Genomic DNA, 20,105 nt, shown 5'->3' on the forward strand with positions numbered 1-20,105 from the left:
AAATAAAATAAATTTTTATTAAAATTAAAATATTAAATAGTAATTAATGAGTTATATAATAAAACTTATTAAGAGAATTTAAAAAAAAAATTAAAGGGTTGGATGATTAAAGAAGTTATATTTTTTAATTTTTCTTATGTTAATGTTTATTTTTAAGTAAATTTTCTTAATAAATAAAATATCAGAAAAAAAAAAGAATGAAACGGTATCGTTTAAACTCATTAAACATCCCAGTCTGCGGCTCAATGTTGCTTTAACCAAGAGCCATGTCTGTCACCGGTCATTTTTCGGGGGAAAAGAGATAAATGAAGGGAAGAAAATCTTTCTAGAGGGCCTCCATCGAATCAAACCAATTAGAGATACAGCAAATGGAGACAAGTTTAACATGTGTAGCAGCATCTCAATCAACAAGCCCTCTCTGCTTCTCCACTCACAGTTTCATCCACAAGCAGCTTGTTTCACCTTTCATTACTGCTGATGATAAAGCTACCATTACTAGTAGAAGAAGGAAAGCCTTAGCTGTTAAGGCCTTGAATGTTGGTTCAAGAAGACAGACCTTATCTACTAACTGGGATGTTGCGAATTTGTCTTCTTTTGCTAGCTCAGCTCCTTCGCTTCCAAGATTCGAGGAGTTGGATACGACCAATATGCTCCTTCGTCAACGAATTATCTTCTTGGGTTCTCAGGTCTTGCTCTGTCTTTTTTTTTCACTTCTGTTAAAAGTATATTGTAATTGAACTATTTTTCTATGTGAATTTAGTTGGGTCTTCTTTGAGCCTCATTGATGATTTTGGAGGTGGGCTTCACTCGTCTTCTTGCTTTTTAATCTGTAGAGATTATTTCTCCAGAGCTTTTATTGGTTTATTAATCTTGATTATTGATTTTTTGAGCTAGGTTTACCCTTGTATATGATTTGTATAAATAAAAATATGCCTTAGATGGGGTTTTTTGAGCTAGGTTCAGCATACTTGTTTTGTTAGAGACAGAGGAAGTAAGTTTCTCTTCTGGTTTGGTTCTGTAATATAGTCTTTCATTAAGCATGTACATGAAGACATGGTTTTTGGAGCAAATTGTTGGATCTGTAAAATATTTGGTTAATCCATTATTGTTCATTTGTACCACACTTGTTTTGTTAGAGATACTGGAAGAGTGATTCTTGGGGGCTCTCTTTACTTAATAGGTGGTTTTTCGGCGTTAAATAGAGAGTTTGGATTGTGGGTTTTGCTTATTGTTGACTGCTGGCATATTCTTTTTTCTTTTTAAAGAAATGAGATTTGAGATGGACCTTTCTTTGTGTGAGTGCCTTTTTTCAGGTCTTCTAAATTCTACTATATATGTGCAAATGATAGTTTAAAAACTGAACTTTATAGGTGAAATTTCAAATTCTCCTGGTGTATTTACATGCTTTAAGACTGAAAAAATGGTTGTCTGAATTATTTGCATTGATTTTGGCAGGTAGATGATGTGACAGCAGATTTTATCATAAGCCAGCTTTTATTCCTGGATGCTGAAGACTCAACAAAAGACATCAAGTTGTTTATTAATTCACCAGGTGGTTCTGTCACTGCAGGTATGTTCTTAAGTTTATGTGGAATGGTTGATTTTTTGGTTCTTTCATTTTTATTTTCCAATATTCCCTTTTCCCTTTGTTGAGATTAGAGAGAATTGAAGAATTTCTTGATGTATTTCACAGGGTTACAATGATTCAAATTTATATACAAAGGCTATAGCCTTAATAGAAAAGAAAATAAAAGTTAATAAATACAAATATCCCTAATATTATTAATTTACTTTCTAATTTACAGTTAATGCACTAATTAAGGGATTTTAACACATTCTAATTTACAACTAATGCACTAATTAAGGGATTCCAACACTCCCTTCAAGTTGATTCATGTATGTTGCACATGCCCAACTTGCAAACTAGGGTGTGAAACACTTTATAACTTAACCCTTGAGTGAACACATCAGCTAACTAATCTTTCGAACCTACGTAAGAGACACTTAAGGAACCATCCACAATTTTTTCTTTTATGAAGTGTCTATCAATCTCTATATGTTTGGTCCGATCATGATGAACTATACTGATTGCAGCTTTTTTATCACAAAACAAAAATAAACCATTAGCTTCAAACAATTTTAATTATTCCATCAATTTCCGTAATCACAATAACTCACAGATACCTTGAGCCATTGCCCTGAATTCGGCTTCTGCACTGGATCTAACTGTCACATTTTGTTTCTTTCTTCTCTAGGTGATTAGATTACCACCAACAAAAGTGCAGTATCCTGATGTTGATCTCCTATCATCAAAAGATCTAACCCAATCTGCATCTGTAAAGGCTTTAATCTGAAGGTGACCATGCTTTGAGAAATGAAGTCCTTTCCCAGGTGTAGATTTTAGGTATCGCAATATGCGGAATTCACGAGGATCATGCATATATTGGCTCACTAGACCAACTGCATATGCTATGTACGGTCTAGTGTGTGAAAGATAAATTAGTTTGCCAACCAACCTCTGATATATCCCTAAATCCACCGATTTTCCAATTTCAGCTTGCAATTTATGATTGGCCTCAATAGGAGACTGTGCCGGTTTACAGCCCAGCATTCTTGTTTCTTCCAACAGATCCAAGATATACTTTCTTTGAGAAATAAAGATTCCCTTATCTGATCTGGCAACTTCTATTCCAAGAAAATACTTGAGCTTTCCCAAATCTTTGATTTCAAACTCCTGTACAATATCATCCATATAGACAATAAGTAGTGTGATTTTGCCTCTACGATGCCTCATAAACAAGGTATGATCAGCATTGCTTTGGCAGTATCCAAAGGAGATCATCGCTTTACTGAACCCTTCAAACCATGCTCTAGGTGACTGTTTTACACCATACAAAGCCTTTTTCAATCTGCAAACTTTCCCTCTGGTCTTCTCATCCTTAAACCCTGGAGAAATTTATATATACACTTCTTCTTTCAAGTCACCATGTAAAAAGGCATTTTTAACATCAAACTGCTGCAAGTCCCACTCAAGATTCGCTGCACATGACAACAGAATTCTGATGATATTCATTTTAGCAACAGGAGCAAAGGTCTCTTGGTAATCTATTCCATACGTCTGTGTGAAGCCTTTTGCTACCAGTCTGGCCTTATACCTCTCAATTGAACCATCTGCTCTATGCTTCACAGTGAACACCCACTTGCATCCAACTGACTTATTTTCCAGTGAGAGAGTAACCAGTTCCTATGTCTCATTCTTTGCCAAAGCTTTCATCTCCTCCACCATAGCTGCCCTCCATTTTGATCGAGGCAAGCTTTCTTCCAATCCTGTGGGATAGAAACAGAGGAAATAGACAGTAGAAAGGCTCTGTAGGATGGAGACAGAGAATTATAGGAGATGAAATTAGAAATGGGATGTTTAGTACAGGTCCTAACACCTTTCCAGAGAGCAATAGGAATATCAAGATCATTATCAGAAGAAAGAAGAACAGACTGAGAATCAAAATTAGACTCATCAGGAGCCAAAGGAGACTCATCACATACCTCAAGATGTCTAGGAATTGAATCTAGGGATTCCGATTGATCAGCAGTCTCTTGCTTGATGGCTATATATGTCTTGTTTCGTCGAGTATATGTTCTCAAATCTGGCCTTTTCAGTCTTTCTGGAGATTTAGGTGACTCTCTCTGAGTTTCATTGTTAGGTATAGGCTCTAAACCCAAATTCTCTCCCTGAAATTGAAGGTTGGGAGAGGATGAGGATGAAGGAAAATACACCTCTTCCTTCCTATGCTCCCCTTGAAGAGGTTGATGGAAATAAGATTCAGATTCCCTGAAGGTGTCGCAAGGGATTTTGCGGTCGCCTGAACGAACCCTCACCGAAGTGGGAAAGAGTGAGGAGTCGCCACCTTAGTTTTGAGGGAAACTAAAGAAAATCATTTGTGAAAATAGATTGAAATGAAACCACTTCAAGACAAAGATTCTAGGTTCGGGGTCCGTAAACGGGTGGGGAAGATGTTAGGCACCCCACCTCGTCCCTCAATAAGGGCAAGTAGATTTAACTTCGCGTTTTTCATAAATTAGTTAGGAGGGCTCGGATGGAGATGTTAATCCTTTTGCCAAAAGGAAATTTTAATTTTTCACAAAATTCGGATTACCCAGATACACAAGTAAATGAAACAACCTTAGTGAGTTACTGTTGTATGTTAATTTTATTTGAAAGGAATATTTTATTAAAATTTAATTTAAGAATTGGATAAGAACTCTTCTCCGAACTCTTTAATATTTATTAAAATTTTGAGTTGAGACCGGATAAGAACTCTCCCCCGATCTCTATTGAATATTCATTAAAATTCTGAGTTGAGCCCGGATAAGAATTCTTCTCCGATCTCTATTTAATATTTATTAAAATTCTGAGTTGAGACCGGATAAGAACCCTCTTCCGATCTCTATTAAATATTTATTAAAATTTTGAGTTGAGACCGGATAAAAACCCTCTTCCGATCTCTATTAAATATTTATTAAAATTTTGAGTTGAGACCGGATAAGAACTCTCCTCCGATCTCTATTTAATATTTATTAAAATTTTGAGTTAAGATCGGATAAGAACTCTCTTCCGATCTCTTCGAAATTTGGTCACAGCTATATACCTTAAGAGCCTAGTGTTATGGAAAGTCAATCATTATATTATTTCTCTGTACATTTTGTATTCTGTATTCCTTTTTAGGAATTCTTATTTAGGATTTCTTCCTAATTAGTAGAACACAATTATAGGAATTAATTGTATATATATACCCATGTACAGATTAATTGATATTAAGGAGAATCATCTCTTTCTACATGGTATCAGAGCAGGTCATCTATCTAGGGTGACTATTTGTTCTCACCACCCAGCTCAGGAGAGACCTTAGCCGCCGACCGGCCTTTTCGACTCCGATCAACATCGCCAGTGTCGCCTCAATCCCCTTATTCCACCACTGTGTGCTGTTGCCTGATCCAGTACACCATTAAAGGACTTCTGAGGTTTGGCTCTCAGATCCTATTTCGGTATTTGCTTGATTTGTGATTTTGGGTTATTTTGCTACTGTAAGCACTTTGGATTATCGTTTCGGTTAGTTTTCTTTGTCTCAACAAATGGCAGACAATAAGAATGTTATTTCTGATGTGATTCCGGTAATGACTAAGATCACGGAACACAAACTTAATGGTTCGAATTACCTGGAGTGGAGTAAGACTGTTAGGGTCTATTTGCGTAGCATTGATAAGGATGATCACCTTACTAAAGATCCACCTACTGATGATACACAACAAACTTGGCTAAGGGAGGATGCTCGGTTGTTTTTGCAGCTTCGGAACTCGATTCACAGTGAGGTAATTAGTTTAATTAATCACTGTGAATTTGTTAAGGAATTGATGGATTACTTAGATTTTCTCAGATTCAGTAAAGGGAATATCTCCGTATTTATGATGTTTGTAAGGCATTCTACCGTCTTGAGAAAGAGAATAAGTCTCTTACGGCTTATTTTATGGATTTTAAACGTATATGAGGAACTTAATGTATTGTTGCCTTTTAGTTACGATGTGAAAGTTCAAAGAGCCCAACGGGAGCAATCGGTATTATGAGTTTTCTTGCAGCCTTCCTTCGAGTATGAGATCGCTAAATCTCATTCTCTCCGCTCGAGATTTCCTCTTTGCATGAAACGTTCACACGTCCTTCGCATGCAGAGTACCCAATCGTCACGTCACAAGAGTGCTCTTATTAGCCGTAATCCAAATGGACAACAGGGTAATAGAAGAGGAAGTAGAGGAGGAATTACAGCAATGTAAGTAATCGTAATGGAGAGGCTAGTTCTAATCAGACTCAAGAGGAGTCATTTGTTATTATTGCCATGAGCCTGGCCATACAAAATATAATTGTCCGCAACTTCAGAGGAAAAATCAGCGATCACAGATGGCAAATATGGCAGCAGAGGATTCTACAGTATCTTCCTTTGAGAAAACTGTTTTGGTATCTGCAGAGGATTTTGCACAGTTTTTCTAGTATCAGGCATCTCTAAAGCCTACCAGCCTCCTCACATCGCGATCACGAGTCGTAAATCCACTACATGCCTTGTGTCTTCCTCATCCAAATGGGTTATTGATTACGTGTGACAGATCACATGACAGTAATTCTAGTCTTCTATCCGCTTCAGTCTAATCTCACTTCCTCTCATTACTTTAGCTATGGTTCTACTTCTTGTGTCATGGGTTAGGCTGAATCGAACCGACTTCACAATTTCTTTGTCATCTGTTTTGTGTCTACCAAATTTCTCTTTTAATCTACTTTCTGTTAGTAAACTTACTCGTACCTTAAATTGTTCTGTTTCCTTTTTTCCTGACCAGTGTTTATTTCAGGATCTTACGACGAAGCAGATTATTGGTAGAGGACGTGAGTCAGGTGGTCTCTACATTCTGGAAAATCATGTACCGCGGTCGCTTGTTTGCTCCAGTACCTTAACACCTCTTGAAGCTCATTGTAGATTGGGCCATCCTTCTTTGTCTACTATGAAGAAGTTGTGTCCTCAGTTTCAGTCTTTATCAGTACTAGAATGTGAGTCGTGTCAGTTTGCAAAACATCATCGTTTGCCTTCTGTGTCTAGAGTCAATAAACGGGCTTCATCCCCTTTTGAGTTAGTTCATTCTGATGTTTGGGGTCCTTGTTCTGTTACTTCTAAAACTGGATTTCGTTATTTTGTTACTTTTGTTGATGATTACTCTCGTGTTACCTGGTTATATTTAATGAAGAATCGTTCTGAGTTGTTTTCTATCTTTTGTGCCTTTTGTAATGAAATCAAAACTCAATTTAATACTTCTGTGCGCATATTAAGAAGTGACAATGCCAAAGAATACTTTTCAGCACAATTTCAGTCTTATATGACACAAATTGGCATTCTTCATCAGTCTTCCTGTGTGGATACCCCATCCCAAAATGGCATGGCTGAAAGAAAAAAATCGACATCTTCTTGAGGTAACTCGTGCTCTTTTTTTTCAGATGAAAGTTCCTAAACACTTTTGGGCGGATGCGCTTTACGCATGTTTTTGATCAATCGTATGCCGTCTTACATCTTAATGGGGATATTCCTTATACTGCTTTGTTCCCTACAAAATCTTTATTCCCTGTTGAACCCCGTATTTTTGGTTGTACCTGTTTTGTGCGTGATGTTCGTCCGCAGGTTACTAAATTGGATCCAAAGTCTCTCAAATGTGTCTTCCTTGGGTACTCCCGGATCCAAAAAGGGTACCGCTGTTTCTCTCCTACTCTTAATCGTTATCTTGTTTCTGTAGATGTCACATTTTTTGAGTCCACTCCATTTTTTCCTCAATCATCTGTGTATGAGAGTCAGGGGGAGGAGGATGATCTCTTAATATATACTGTCCAACCAATGTCTAGTCCTCTCTCACAGCCTATTTCTTCTGTCTCTAGACCTACTCGACCTCCCGTTGTTCATGTTTATTCCAGGAGATTGGAGATTCCTGACTCAGATCCTTCACCAGCTACTTCGTTGGGAGATCCTGTACCTCATACTGATCATGATTCTGATCTAGACTTACCCATTGCTCTTCGTAAAGGTAAACGTTCATGTACTTACCCTATCTCTTCTTTTGTTTCTTATAATCAATTGTCTTCTTGTTCTCGGTGTTTTGTTACTTCTTTAGACTATGTTCCTATTTCTAATACTGTTGGTGAGGCACTGTCTCATCCTGGATGGTGTGCTGCTATGAAAGAGGAAATGGAGGCTTTAGATGCTAATGGTACATGGGAATCAAGGTTTTGCCCTCTTGGTAAGAAAGCTATTGGTTGCAAATGGGTATTTACAGTAAAGGTAAATCCTGATGGTTCTGTGGCTAAGTTAAAAGCACGCTTTGTAGCAAAAGGATATGCTCAGACATATGGGGTTGATTATTCTGACACTTTTTCTCCTGTAGCTAAACTTACTTCTGTTCGCTTGTTTATCTCTTTAGCAGCTACATATGATTGGCCCCTGCACCAATTGGATATCAAGAATGCTTTCCTTCATGGTGATCTTCAGGAGGAGGTGTATATGGAGCAACCACCTGGGTTTGTTGCTCAGGGGGAGTTGGGTAAAGTTTGTAGGCTTCGGAAGTCTCTTTATGGCTTGAAACAAAGTCCTAGGGCCTGGTTTGGGAGATTCAGTGAAGCAGTACAGGAATTTGGTATGCAAAAGAGTAAATGTGATCACTCAGTATTTTATAGGCAATCTGAGGCTGGTTTATTTCTCCTGGTAGTCTATGTGGATGACATTATCATCACTGGGAGTGACTCACAGTATTTCATCTCTTAAAACCTTCCTCCAAACCAGTTGCAGACCAAAGACTTGGGATTATTAAAGTATTTCTTGGGTATTGAAGTTATGAGAAGTAAAAGGGTATTTTCTTGTCTCAAAGAAAATATGTCCTCGATCTATTGATGTAAACAGAAAATTAGGTGTTAAGCCTTGTAGTGCACCAATGACTCCAAATTTACAACTGTTAGCAGGGGATAGTGAGTTGTTTGAAGATCCAGAGAGATACAGGAGATTGGTAGAAAAATTGAACTACCTTACAGTCACTCGTCCTGACATTGCTTATGCCGTTAGTGTGGTAAGTCAGTTTATGTCTTCCCCAACTGTTGCTCATTGGGAAGCCTTGGGACAAATCTTGTGTTATCTAAAGGGAGCTCCAGGAAGAGGTTTGTTATATGGTAATCATGGGCATTTGAATGTTGAATGTTTTTCAGATGCCGACTGGGCTGGATCTAAGGTTGACAGGAGATCAACTACTGGATATTGCGTTTTTGTTGGAGGAAATTTGGTGTCTTGGAGAAGCAAGAAGCAGAGTGTAGTTTTTCGATCTAGTACTGAATCCGAATATAGAGCCATGGCACAATCAGTATGTGAGGTAATGTGGATACTTCAATTACTAGATGAGACAGGTTTTAAGACCCCCCTGCCTGCGAAATTATGGTGTGATAATCAAGCTGCTCTCCATATTGCTTCTAATCCGGTATTTCATGAGCGGACCAAACATATTGAGATTGATTGTCACTTTATTCGTGAAAAGATTCAACAACAGATCATCTCAACAGGATATATCAAAACTGGAGAGCAATTAGGAGATATTTTCACAAAAGCTCTGAATGGAGCTAGGATTGACTACATTTGTAACAAGTTGGGCATAATTAACATCTATGCTCTAACTTGAGGGGGAGTGTTATGGAAAGTCAATCATTATATTATTTCTCTGTACATTTTGTATTCTGTATTCCTATTTAGGAATTCTTATTTAGGATTTCTTCCTAATTAGTAAAACACAATTATAGGAATCAATTGTATATATATACCCATGTACAGATTAATTGATATTAAGGAGAATCATCTCTTTCTACACCTAGGTTTAAGAGTTCTAGTATTTAAAGATGCCAAGGGTCGTAATAAGGCTTCCTTTAACTTATTGGTATTTTGTGACTAAATAAGGGATGCCGGACTGAATTTTACCGACCTCCCATGTGGTCGCCTTACCAGTATTCCCTCTGTTCCATTTTACTCATCTGAGATTTGATCTTTATTCCGTCTTATGGTGTTATGCCGGCCTATCTTCTACGTCAGCCTAGCGATTCGATTTAGCTATTTCCCCTGACGTGTTATTTAGACCCTCTTTTTTCAAAAAGACCCCTAAAATACAGTTACCTATTTTATTCTAACCACTTATATATTATTCAGGACTAGATGACTTGCGTTCCAAAATAATAAAGATCAACAAAAATATGATTTAGCCGACGTAGAAGCCAACAGAAGCACGACCTACCTTTACGTTTTCAAATGTGATATGACCTTAAAGGAAATAACATGCATAAAAAAAAGAAATACGCAAAACAAGAACTAAATAAAATGGCAATATGAACACTGACCTGTAAGAAGTCGGATTTAGTGAGCTAATTACAGAATCACAGAACGTAATAAAATCACAAGTCGGTAACCAGGAGACTAAGGTCCGCCTTGAAACAAAGAGTACTTCACTAAATGCAATCGAGTCAGAATTATACCCGAGTTTAAATGAGATTGAACATGGACGACGGAAATAAAAATACAGGTAACCAGGAACTGAAAAAAATGGGAATGCTACTGGATAATGAACGAACTGAAAATGAAAAGTTCCAGTGTTCAAAATCTTTTAAGAAAACACTTCAGGAAACTGGTTCCAAAAGCTCTTCTTATGAAAGCAGAGTAATAATCTGAATTAAATTTCAGAGTTCTTCCACTATATTAACAACCTTCTTTTTTTTTTTTCGTCCCCCTTGAACAGTTTTCATGCAGGTATTTATAGGAACCGGGTGCTCCCCATGAAGGGTCAGGATCTATTTTGAGGGAGATGGAGGGTCAGGATTTCAAAGGATACGATCTGAGGCTCAGGAATTAAAGAGGATCAGAACGGACGGCTGAGATCCTCTTTAGAAAATTTGTCATTTTCTTCTTCTAACTGACGGTCCCAAATTCTCTTGTCCGGGGGGATCTGAGGGCTAGGAGTGAAAGGCGCTGGTTTTGTCGTCTTCTTCTTTGATCCAAGGGCTCTGAGCTCGTCCTTACAAGTTGGATCAACGGTTAGGATGTACAGCGCATGTCAGAAACGTGGGCGATTCTGGAGCGTGCGGTTGAGATTTTACCTGGCAATGCTTTAACTACCTCGGTTCTGATTATGGTGACAGCAGTAGGCGCCCTTTCGTTTTCTGTTCTCTCTTGCTTTCCGATCTTCTCAACATGGTCCTTCTCCGATCTTTCATGCCGATCTTCTCTCTTCCGATCTCTATTATTCCAATACTTCCCTTAACCAGGCCCGGTCCGGTCAAAGCATTAATTCCCCTCAATTCTCGAAGCGTTAAGCCGTTTTACGCTTCGACAATAAATGCTTGATTTCCCCCTATATATACCCCCTGACCCAAAACTTTCTCCATCTGATTTTCTTCTTTTCTTCTTTACTTTCCTATTCTAGTTATTCCGGCAGTTGTTCCGGCAGGATTGTGGTTTTTGTTCCATAGGATAATTTGTTCCTCAGCACCCATAGATTGTCCCAACATGGCCTAGCCAACATAATCATTCAAGAGTTATAGCCCATCTTGCAGTCTACCACAGCCAATCGTTCTCCTCGTCGTCAATTCCTGAAATACACGGTGAGTTGGGAAAAATTCAATTTTGTAGTTTTAGAGCTTTTGTAATTGAACTGACAAACAATAGGTTAATAGAAAAGTTAGGCACGTGTAAAACAGAACTAAGATTTATATTAGGAGTGCATTTAATAGAACCTGTTCCAGAAATACTAGATAAGGATTCATCCGCAGTGCGGACTTTTTCTTTTCCTGAACATGGAGAATAGGATATGAATTTATTTGAAGAGCCTGTCATATGCTTGTTTGCTCCAAAATCTATAACCCAAAAAGAATTATTACGATTGACAAGAAAAGTATTACCTAAGTTGATGAAGTTAGAAGAGGTAACTGTGGTGGATTGCGATTCAAGTTGTGATAGCAAACGCCTTAGAGTCTGTACCTCTTCATTAGAAAACATCCCAGTGGCGGTAATATCTTCAGACAGATTCACAGCCTCGGATACATTAGCTTGTGGTCTAGTAGAGCCTATCATTTTTCCTCCATGCTCTTTAGTGGGGCTTTCATGCAATTTCCAACAGTGTTTCTTAGTATGCCGGTTTTTCCCACAATAGTCACAATGTAGTTGTTCCTTATCTGATGAACCATGTGACTGTTCACGTGAGGAATTAGTAACTAGCCCTGCCATATCAACAGACATAGAATGAATCATTGCACTCCTCCTGCTCTCTTCCTGCTGAGCATAAAAGTATGTCTGTTTTAAGGTAGGTAAAGGATCCTTCCCAAGCATTTGGACCCTAATTTGATCATATTTCACATTCAACCTAGCAAGAAAATCATAGATTCGCTCTTTCTTAACCAACTTCTGAAATTTAACTGCATCATCAGGACATGAGGCCTGAAAGTCCTGGTAAAAATCCAGTTTTTGCCATAGGCCACTCAATTCTGCATAATATTGAGCAATAGTTAGCTCACCCTGTATCATACCATGAACCTTGTTTCCAAGCTTATACACTTGTACATCGTTCCCAACTTGAGAATAGGTCTGAGAAACTGCACTCTAAATGGCAGCTGTACTATTCAACAGTAAATACCTACGAGCTATATGTGGTTGCATGGAATTGATAAGCCATGACATGATAAGAGAATTTTCTGATTCCCACTGATTGTAGGTAGAAGCAGACTTTTCTGGTTTTTGCTTATCTCTAGTAAGATAACCCTGCAATTCTTTAGCTTGAATAAAAAGGAGACACGATCTAGACCATGCAAGGTAATTTGTCTCATAAAGTTTTACGGGGCTAATAATTAAGTGAGGGATTTTTAGTTATAGTAGTCATTTTCCCTTTAACTACTGAATTTTTTGCATTAGACATGATTCAGAGAACTGATTAAAAGAAATAGTAGGCAAAAAAATAAATACCCAAAAACAAAATTGCAAACTAAGAGATAGGAATGGGTTGAGCAGAGGCGCGGTACACTAGGGATGTTGTCGGAAAAAAGTGCGACCGAAAAAACTGACCAGGAACAGGCTCACGAGCCAGCGCGTGTACACAAGGCGGAAACCTTCTGTTAGCATGTGGGATCACGCGCCTCACCGGATGGCAGTGAGACTCTAGGCGAGGACCGGCAACAAGGTTCTCTTCCTTCTTAGAGGGGCAGTGACAACTACCTCCCTCAATAGACCCGCTTTCAAGGCTTGCCCACACAAATCCTAACTATTTTTGTTCTCTCTTTGCAAAAAAAAAAAATTCCAGATAAAATGGCTAAGGTTCTGATACCATGTTGAGATTAGAGATAATTAAGGAATTTCTTGATGTATTTCAATGTGTTACAATGATTCAAATTTATACACAAAGGCTAGAGCCTTAATAGGAAAGAAAATAAAAGTTAATAAATACAAATATCTCTAATATCACTAATTTACATTCTAATTTACAGCTAATGCACTAATTAAGCGATTCTAACAGATGGTAATAAAACAAAATTTTTTTCAGTCCCCTTAACAACTCTTGCTGATTTCATTTGAATGACTAGTCAAAAGGGCACAATTACTTCTAGAAAGTTGTACTGAATCAATGTCTATCACTTTGTGTGTATTGTCTTGGCAAGGAGAGTTAGCCAATGCAATTGGACTATTAGGATTTGAAGTGATCTTCTTTCTCCAAATGAGCATCAGCCACTTGTCCTACTTCAGCTTTTGAATGTATCTAATAAGTGAGAGAAAAATGATGTAGGGATGAGTTGTTCATCTCAGAGATATGGTTTCTTCCATAGACTCTAAAATGCACTTGGAGAACCTCAAATCTGTGTTGCACTTGAATTTTCATATGCCAGGCAACAAATCAACCATTCACATTTGGTGGAGAAGGAATATCTTGGACAAGTCAAACTGGTCAGTGCAAAGCCATTTCTTAAACCTTTGTGAACGTGAACACAATAACTCTACAATCTAACATGACAGCTATCTTTTAAGGCCCTAAATAGAGTTATATGGCAACGAAGATTAATATGTTTTAATGTTTGATTGGGATATGAGCTATATTTGGGTGTCAAATAACTTGATTCAGTTCCAACTCTTTTTTTCTTCATTTCTTATGCTTGAAGGATTGGGAATATATGATGCAATGAAGTTGTGCAAGGCTGATGTTTCAACTATTTGCCTGGGGCTTGCTGCATCTATGGGAGCTTTTCTTCTTGCTTCTGGTTCCAAAGGCAAAAGGTTCTGCATGCCCAATGGGAGAGTGATGATCCATCAGCCTCTTGGAACTGCTGGAGGCAAAGTAAGTTTCTAGTTGCTGTTTATGTCTGTATTCCTTTGTCTTGAAGTCCTTGTACTAAGTGATGCAAGTGTTTACAATCCATAGACTTGATAGTACAATTTCCTCAATTTGAAATTCAATGCACAGATAATATTACAAATCCTTTCCCTCAAAGCGAAGAGCTTTTATAATGTTCAACTTAAACTTGACTCTCAGAGAGTGACTTGTATAAGGATGAGGCTCTTTCCACCTAATTTTAGATAAATAAATGCTATGACAAATGATTCCTTTCTGTTTGGTATCTTAAGTTCCCATGTGAAGATTTTATAACAGGAATGAGTGAATATATATTGTTACTAATTGATGCAAATTATAGCAAGCTGCAATTGTCCGAGGTCAATTTTTTTCCCTCCATTGTCTTAGCATTTTTCCAGCATCAGTCGCATACTATAGAGTTGTCTTTTTCATGATTCATGATTCATGTGGCTGATAGAGATGGCAGGGGTGGTGGATCATTTTCACTTACATTGTTCTGATGTTTTGCTCTTGTAGTTCTTCATTTCTGTTTCTGTTGTTGGCTGGGCCAAATAGCTCATCTCACTAAAATATTACTCTCTGATTTGGTGGCTATGGGGTTTGGATAAGAGTGGTATAGGTTTCTAGAATTGAATCCCTGTGCTCTGTTTTGTTGTGCTTGTAAAGCAAAAGGGTACTAGCCACTTTAGTTAGGCCTAGGTGGCAATTTAGTTGGTCCTCAGTCATATTGTGATTGCAAAATTGTTTCTTGGCCTTGGTTCAAGTTTATGGTTTCATGATATTAGGAAACCACTCTTTTTTTATTTTCAACAAAATGCTTTGTTAATAAAATATATTCAACTCAACTTAATTCAATTCAACTAAACCTTTGTCCCAAAAATTTAGGGTTGACTATATGGATTATCTTTCTCCACTCTAAACGATTTTGGAAGAATGTAGGAAAACTCTGCATAGTTCAACTTATTCTTGCTTTATTGTACAAGGCTTATATTAATAATATTCACAAGCTTCAGCACGATATGGCTTTTATATGTTGCTGTTGGAAGAATGTTAGCTGGCATTAAAGTAGTTTCTCAAAACTGCTTGACATGTCTTTGAGCAGTTGTATTATTTGGTTTCAGGCAACAGAGATGAGCATTCGGATAAGAGAAATGAATTACCACAAGATTAAGCTTAACAAGATACTGTCTAGAGCTACTGGGAAGCCTGTAGAGCAGGTTCAGCATGAAATGACATTCCCTTCTTTTTCATCTTTCGATTGCATCTCCAGTTTGTTTTAAACTTTTCCTCTGTTTTGTTATTCACAGATTGAAGTTGACACTGATCGTGATAATTTCATGAGTGCTTGGGAAGCTAAAGAATATGGGTTGGTAGATGCAGTTATCGATGATGGAAAGCCAGGACTGGTTGCACCTCTTGCAGATGCTTCACCTCCACCAAAGACCCGGGTGTGGGATCTTTGGAAAGTTGAAGGGAGCAAGAAAGCTAACAAGAATTTGCCCTCAGAGCAGAAAATTTTGGGCAATGAATATGTGGGGGTTGAAGGAGGTGATGACGATAGAGGAACGAACCAGGAAAAGGAAGAACCTACTTCTAGATAAGATTTCACTCATTTTGTCTTTTACCTATCAAAGCGGTCTTGCTACATAAGATTTGGAATTATTTTTAAGTTTCCGAGTATAAGTTTGAGAGAAATGTAGAGAACATGATCTTTATAAATTAATAAATTTAGAAATTTCCTTGCTTGAACATGATATTGGAATTGCTTCCTCCCACATATACATTTCAAGCTTACAGTCTTCCTTACATATCACACACTGGGTGTAAGTGACATGAGAATAAATCTCAGGAATCACTTGGCCCGGGGGAATTTAAAAGGTTCACTGCATTAATATCAACTTCTAAACAAATTGATCAAACTGGATTTAAAAATGGAAGCTAAAATCTTAAGCTAAATCTGTACGATCATTTGGTGCATTTGGCTCAAGATTTCGTATTACACAAGCAATGAGTGACTAATTTCAGTAATTCTACCCTTTTCTCCAATCTGAATGCTAAATACAAGCCCTAAACTACATCATGTCAGCCAGATCATTAAACTCAGCATCTAAGTGAACCAAAATGGCTCTTTCAGATGGAGGTGACTGAGTCACTGTCACTGCTTTCACTATCACTACTACTACTGCTTCCACTTCCGCTTCCACTTCCACTACCACTACCATTCTCACTTGTGCTGCTGTCAGTTCCACTGCTAGTGCTTGAGCTTGAGGCTTGCTCCTTCATCACTTCTGCATTGACCTGAGCCCTAAGGGCTTCTGCAGCGTTAGGGCCCTTGTCAGCGTCGTCATCACTGATATCAACATCAGCTATCTCATCATCCGTGTCAACCTGATGTGGCAGGTTAATATCAATGTCAAGAAATGTGCCTGATCCCTTTGCAGAATTATTGTCTCTGTTGGTTGTCCCACAACCATCATCATGATCATTGACTATGTCTAAATGCTCCTCAGGTTCATAATCCTTAACGTCAGGCGACATGTCCGATGGATTAGGAAGATGTGATGGATGCTCCAGAGTTTTCTGCTCCGTAGATTCTGCACCTAGGAGAGAGAGAGAGAGAGAGAGGAGTAAGCTACAGCACCATAGACAAGAAAAGATGCAAAGAGTTGGTAGCTAAATCTGAATAAAACAAGTTTTGGTGAAGGCAAAATAAAAAATTAAAAAAAAAGGGCTGAATCATCCAACTTATATTTTGGGTCATTTTAGGTTGAACTAATTTGAGTTTGGCAGCTAGAATGCAAAGTCAAACTCATTTATGCAGATGGATTTGGATTGGGATACTTCATTTTCCTTGAAAAAACCCAAGGCTGATTCAAGTCAAGTTAATGCAAGTTTCAGTAGAAAGTGCCCAACCTGAAACCAATGGTCCCACTTTATTAATCAGATCTGGTTTGAGCAAATAAAATTCATAAACATTCTATTCAAGGAAAAACTGATAATTCCACATTTATCATTGATTTTCCAAATGAAATCCTGAATTTAATATTCAATTTTCAAGCTGATATAAAAATCAAGGAATACTGCACGAACAGCAGCCAATTTTTTTCAAAAAGCAAGCTTTCTCATCGTTAACTTAGGACTTGAGGCAAGAGTTTTCATCTGATGTATGCCACAACCACAAGCAGATGTGTTAATGCAAATGTGCTTCTTATCTTTTATTTAATTATTCTTTTTCCGTGTGTATGCATAAGCACATCAAAAGTACATATTATAAAGGTCTTAATGCATCTTAGCTGTCATGATAAAAGAGATCCTATAATTCCAATTAGAAATTCATTGGGCCACAGCCCTTCAAATTTTGAATTTTTATTTATTTTACCATATTAATTTAATATTAACAACTCATAATCAGATCTCCGTAACTAAATATTTGAAACTTGACAAGTTAAAACAGACTTTTCAAGACCCAGGTGCAAGCGAGCATAGAGTTGCACACTCATAAAAATTAATGCACATCTATATTAAAATAGCACATAAGATAGAATATGAAAGTTAGGCGATGGGACAGACTAAATTCCAGTCAGTCTGTTTGGACTGTTGAAAGGCTTTTCTTAAAAAAACTATAAATCTAACATTTAATATCAATCCGTAAATCACATTAGATGAACTTTGTCAGCCTTCGGCCTATTTTTGTTATCTAAAATCAACCAGTAAATCATAATAGAGACCAATGTAACACCACTAGCAGTTATTAATAAAAAGAAATCATACCAGAGTTCTCTGAGTCACCAATGCCAACCTGCTCCACCTGCACCTGCAGAGTTTCACGGGAAACAACATATATTGAAACACTGAGATAGCTATCTCAAAGGCTTTGTTCACAATAACATGCATTCATTATAAACAAATTAGTGCAGTTTATGAACAAGCAGTGAGAAAGTAAGCAGAGTGTGTAGTAGGCATGCAAACAGTGACCTATCAACAGGCATATATGATTTCAACCCTATTGCAGTAAGGCATTCGTTATAAACAAATAAATACAGAAAGAATGGAGAAGCACAAATGTAAAGTACGAGGTATAAGAGCTACAATACTATTGCAAGAAACTAGGAAGAGATAATAGCTGTTTTGTGCTGCATATGCATGGTCGGAGTGCCAAACATGAGTACTGTTCCAATATTGGTTGGGCATATATACATACAATTTTAACAAAAAAAAATAAAAATTATAAGACACAGAGCAATTATGACTAAGCCACAAACTAGGGCCGCCCAGCGCAAATCTGGAACTTTTGAGCTTTCGAGAGAGAAAGAAGTTTCAACATTACATATAAACTTTTAAGAGAAAATCACAACTAAGATTTCTGTACTCAACATCTGTTTTTGTGTGCAACATTTCTATTCTTGCAAGTAACTTTAAGGAAAGGAAAACAAGATGCAGAAATCTTATTAGACTGACTTGCACTTGATGAGCCACAACCTTGTTCGAAGACTGTTGATTTGTTACTTTACTAACTGGTGGTGAATAGGTTTCAACTGCTGGTGAAACTAATGTAGCTGACGCCATGGCAGCTGCAGATTCACCAGGTAGCCGAACATGCCTCAACCTCTTCACTGCACGATGCAACCGCTCCAAGCAAAAGGTCTCACCATCAAAGAACAAAACAGCATCATTTTCCTTGTAATCCTCACTTACACCCTCAAAGGTGACTTTGGGTTTTCCATACTGGTTGTTGTGATACTCTACAGTAACCTTGTTATTTTTTCCCTTGTGGAGTGATCCTGGTTGACTTTTATCAATTGAAGCTGGTTTAAATTCATCTACAGGAAATAAAATAATAATAAATCACAAACAAAAGAAGAAGACAAATAAAGGAATTTTTCCACACAAACTAAAACAACAATGTTCTCTTTAGTTGTTCTCTTTAGTTAATCATAGTTCATTAAAAAAAAATCATGGATTTCAATGTTCCATTTTTATTATATTTTTCTCAATTTGAGCTTATACACAACTATTGTTGCTCGGTCAAGAATTCACTTCAATTTCCTAAACTAAACACAAATAAGTATCCTGGAGAAGTGGAAAAGCGTTTTGAGATTGAAGGGTACTTACAACGCAAAGTGCAGAACTTGGGAGAGGGATGATTGTTGTGTTCTTTGAAGGAGGGGCCTAAGGTTATGTCGTACCAGCGATCTGGGTCCGGAGCTGTGTTTGGCACTTCCTTGTTGCTGTTGTTGTTTCTGGCCATTCTGTAAGCTGAATTGAGCTTACTATGATCATGTAAAGAATTGAGAACCAAAATTCTAGGGATTTTGGCGGTCAGTTGCAGGAAGAGTGAAGATTGGGGGCAATTGTGGAGATGAGGGCACTTTGGTCTTTGCAAGTCATTGAATGCCGAAGTTGGTGGGACCTGATTATTGGCCGGGCTTAACTCTTTCGGCCTGAAAATTTCAGTACAAACCCAGCCCAACTCAACCTGCTTAAATTAATTATTTAAAATTTTATTTTTAAAATATATTAATTAAATAAGAAAATTGGCAAAGACTTTAAAAGTTAATAAATTCACTCATAGTATATGAATTTTAGAATTGATAATAGCATGATATACAAATTTTAAATTTTTACTTAAAACCTCTCAAATTATAATAGATGTAATTTTAGACACTATGTAACCTGTAACACCCTGTTTAAAAGTAAAATTGTAGCATGATACATCTATATGGGATTAAAAATTTTATCTCTCTCTTCTTTCTCCTTTGCTGTGTATTTCCTCACACTTTCTCTCATTTTTATTTTGTTTTTCTCTCTTGCATTCAGTACTTTTTTCATCCTCTCGGCTCCTTCAACATCCTCTCTCATAGCTTTGAAGAGAACTCCATCAATTATCTATTCAACAATTTCTTTTACTTATTAGGGAGGTGAAGACTCTAATGTGTGGAAATGCTTCAAGCTGCTAAGTATACCATATTAAAATTATGGCTTGGTAAAGAAGTAGGATCATGTTACTGCATTTGCCATTCACCCAAAGAGAAAAAAAATTTGACAATAAAATAAGAAATAATTTATGGAAATGAGAAAAAAAAAGAAAGTAGAATAGAAAAATTGCAAGCAAAAATTCTCTCATGATCTGCAAACAAAAATTCCAAAAATTTCTTAAAAAATTGAAAAAAAAAAAG

At 37.3% G+C, this 20,105-nt stretch overlaps 2 protein-coding genes across 5 annotated transcripts; one reads left to right on the forward strand and one right to left on the reverse strand.

The window, feature by feature from the left end:
• Positions 1 to 273: 273 nt before the first annotated feature.
• Positions 274 to 15,678, forward strand: LOC110657999 (ATP-dependent Clp protease proteolytic subunit 3, chloroplastic). Its single transcript, XM_058153323.1, has 5 exons — positions 274 to 686; positions 1,456 to 1,570; positions 13,739 to 13,914; positions 15,051 to 15,146; positions 15,237 to 15,678. Exons 1-5 carry the CDS (start codon positions 369 to 371, stop codon positions 15,528 to 15,530), a joined length of 999 nt encoding a protein of 332 aa, XP_058009306.1. The 5' UTR covers positions 274 to 368; the 3' UTR covers positions 15,531 to 15,678.
• Positions 15,679 to 15,839: 161 nt separating this feature from the next.
• On the reverse strand, positions 15,840 to 19,297 carry LOC110647054 (suppressor protein SRP40). Of its 4 annotated transcripts, none has more exons than XM_021800717.2 (4): positions 19,042 to 19,297; positions 18,409 to 18,749; positions 17,701 to 17,743; positions 15,840 to 16,523 (listed from the first exon to the last, which is right to left on the reverse strand). In XM_021800717.2, the coding sequence occupies exons 1-4, from the start codon at positions 19,175 to 19,177 to the stop codon at positions 16,060 to 16,062; spliced, it is 984 nt and encodes a 327-aa protein (XP_021656409.2). In that variant the 5' UTR covers positions 19,178 to 19,297; the 3' UTR covers positions 15,840 to 16,059. The 4 variants fall into 4 exon arrangements, with proteins under 4 accessions (XP_021656409.2, XP_021656407.2, XP_021656408.2 ...); XM_021800715.2 differs by having other exon boundaries at positions 18,388 to 18,749; XM_021800716.2 differs by having other exon boundaries at positions 15,840 to 16,529; positions 19,042 to 19,296.
• Positions 19,298 to 20,105: the final 808 nt, after the last annotated feature.

Source organism: Hevea brasiliensis, chromosome 9 (genome assembly GCF_030052815.1).
Source record: "Hevea brasiliensis isolate MT/VB/25A 57/8 chromosome 9, ASM3005281v1, whole genome shotgun sequence".
Taxonomy (NCBI): domain Eukaryota; kingdom Viridiplantae; phylum Streptophyta; class Magnoliopsida; order Malpighiales; family Euphorbiaceae; genus Hevea; species Hevea brasiliensis.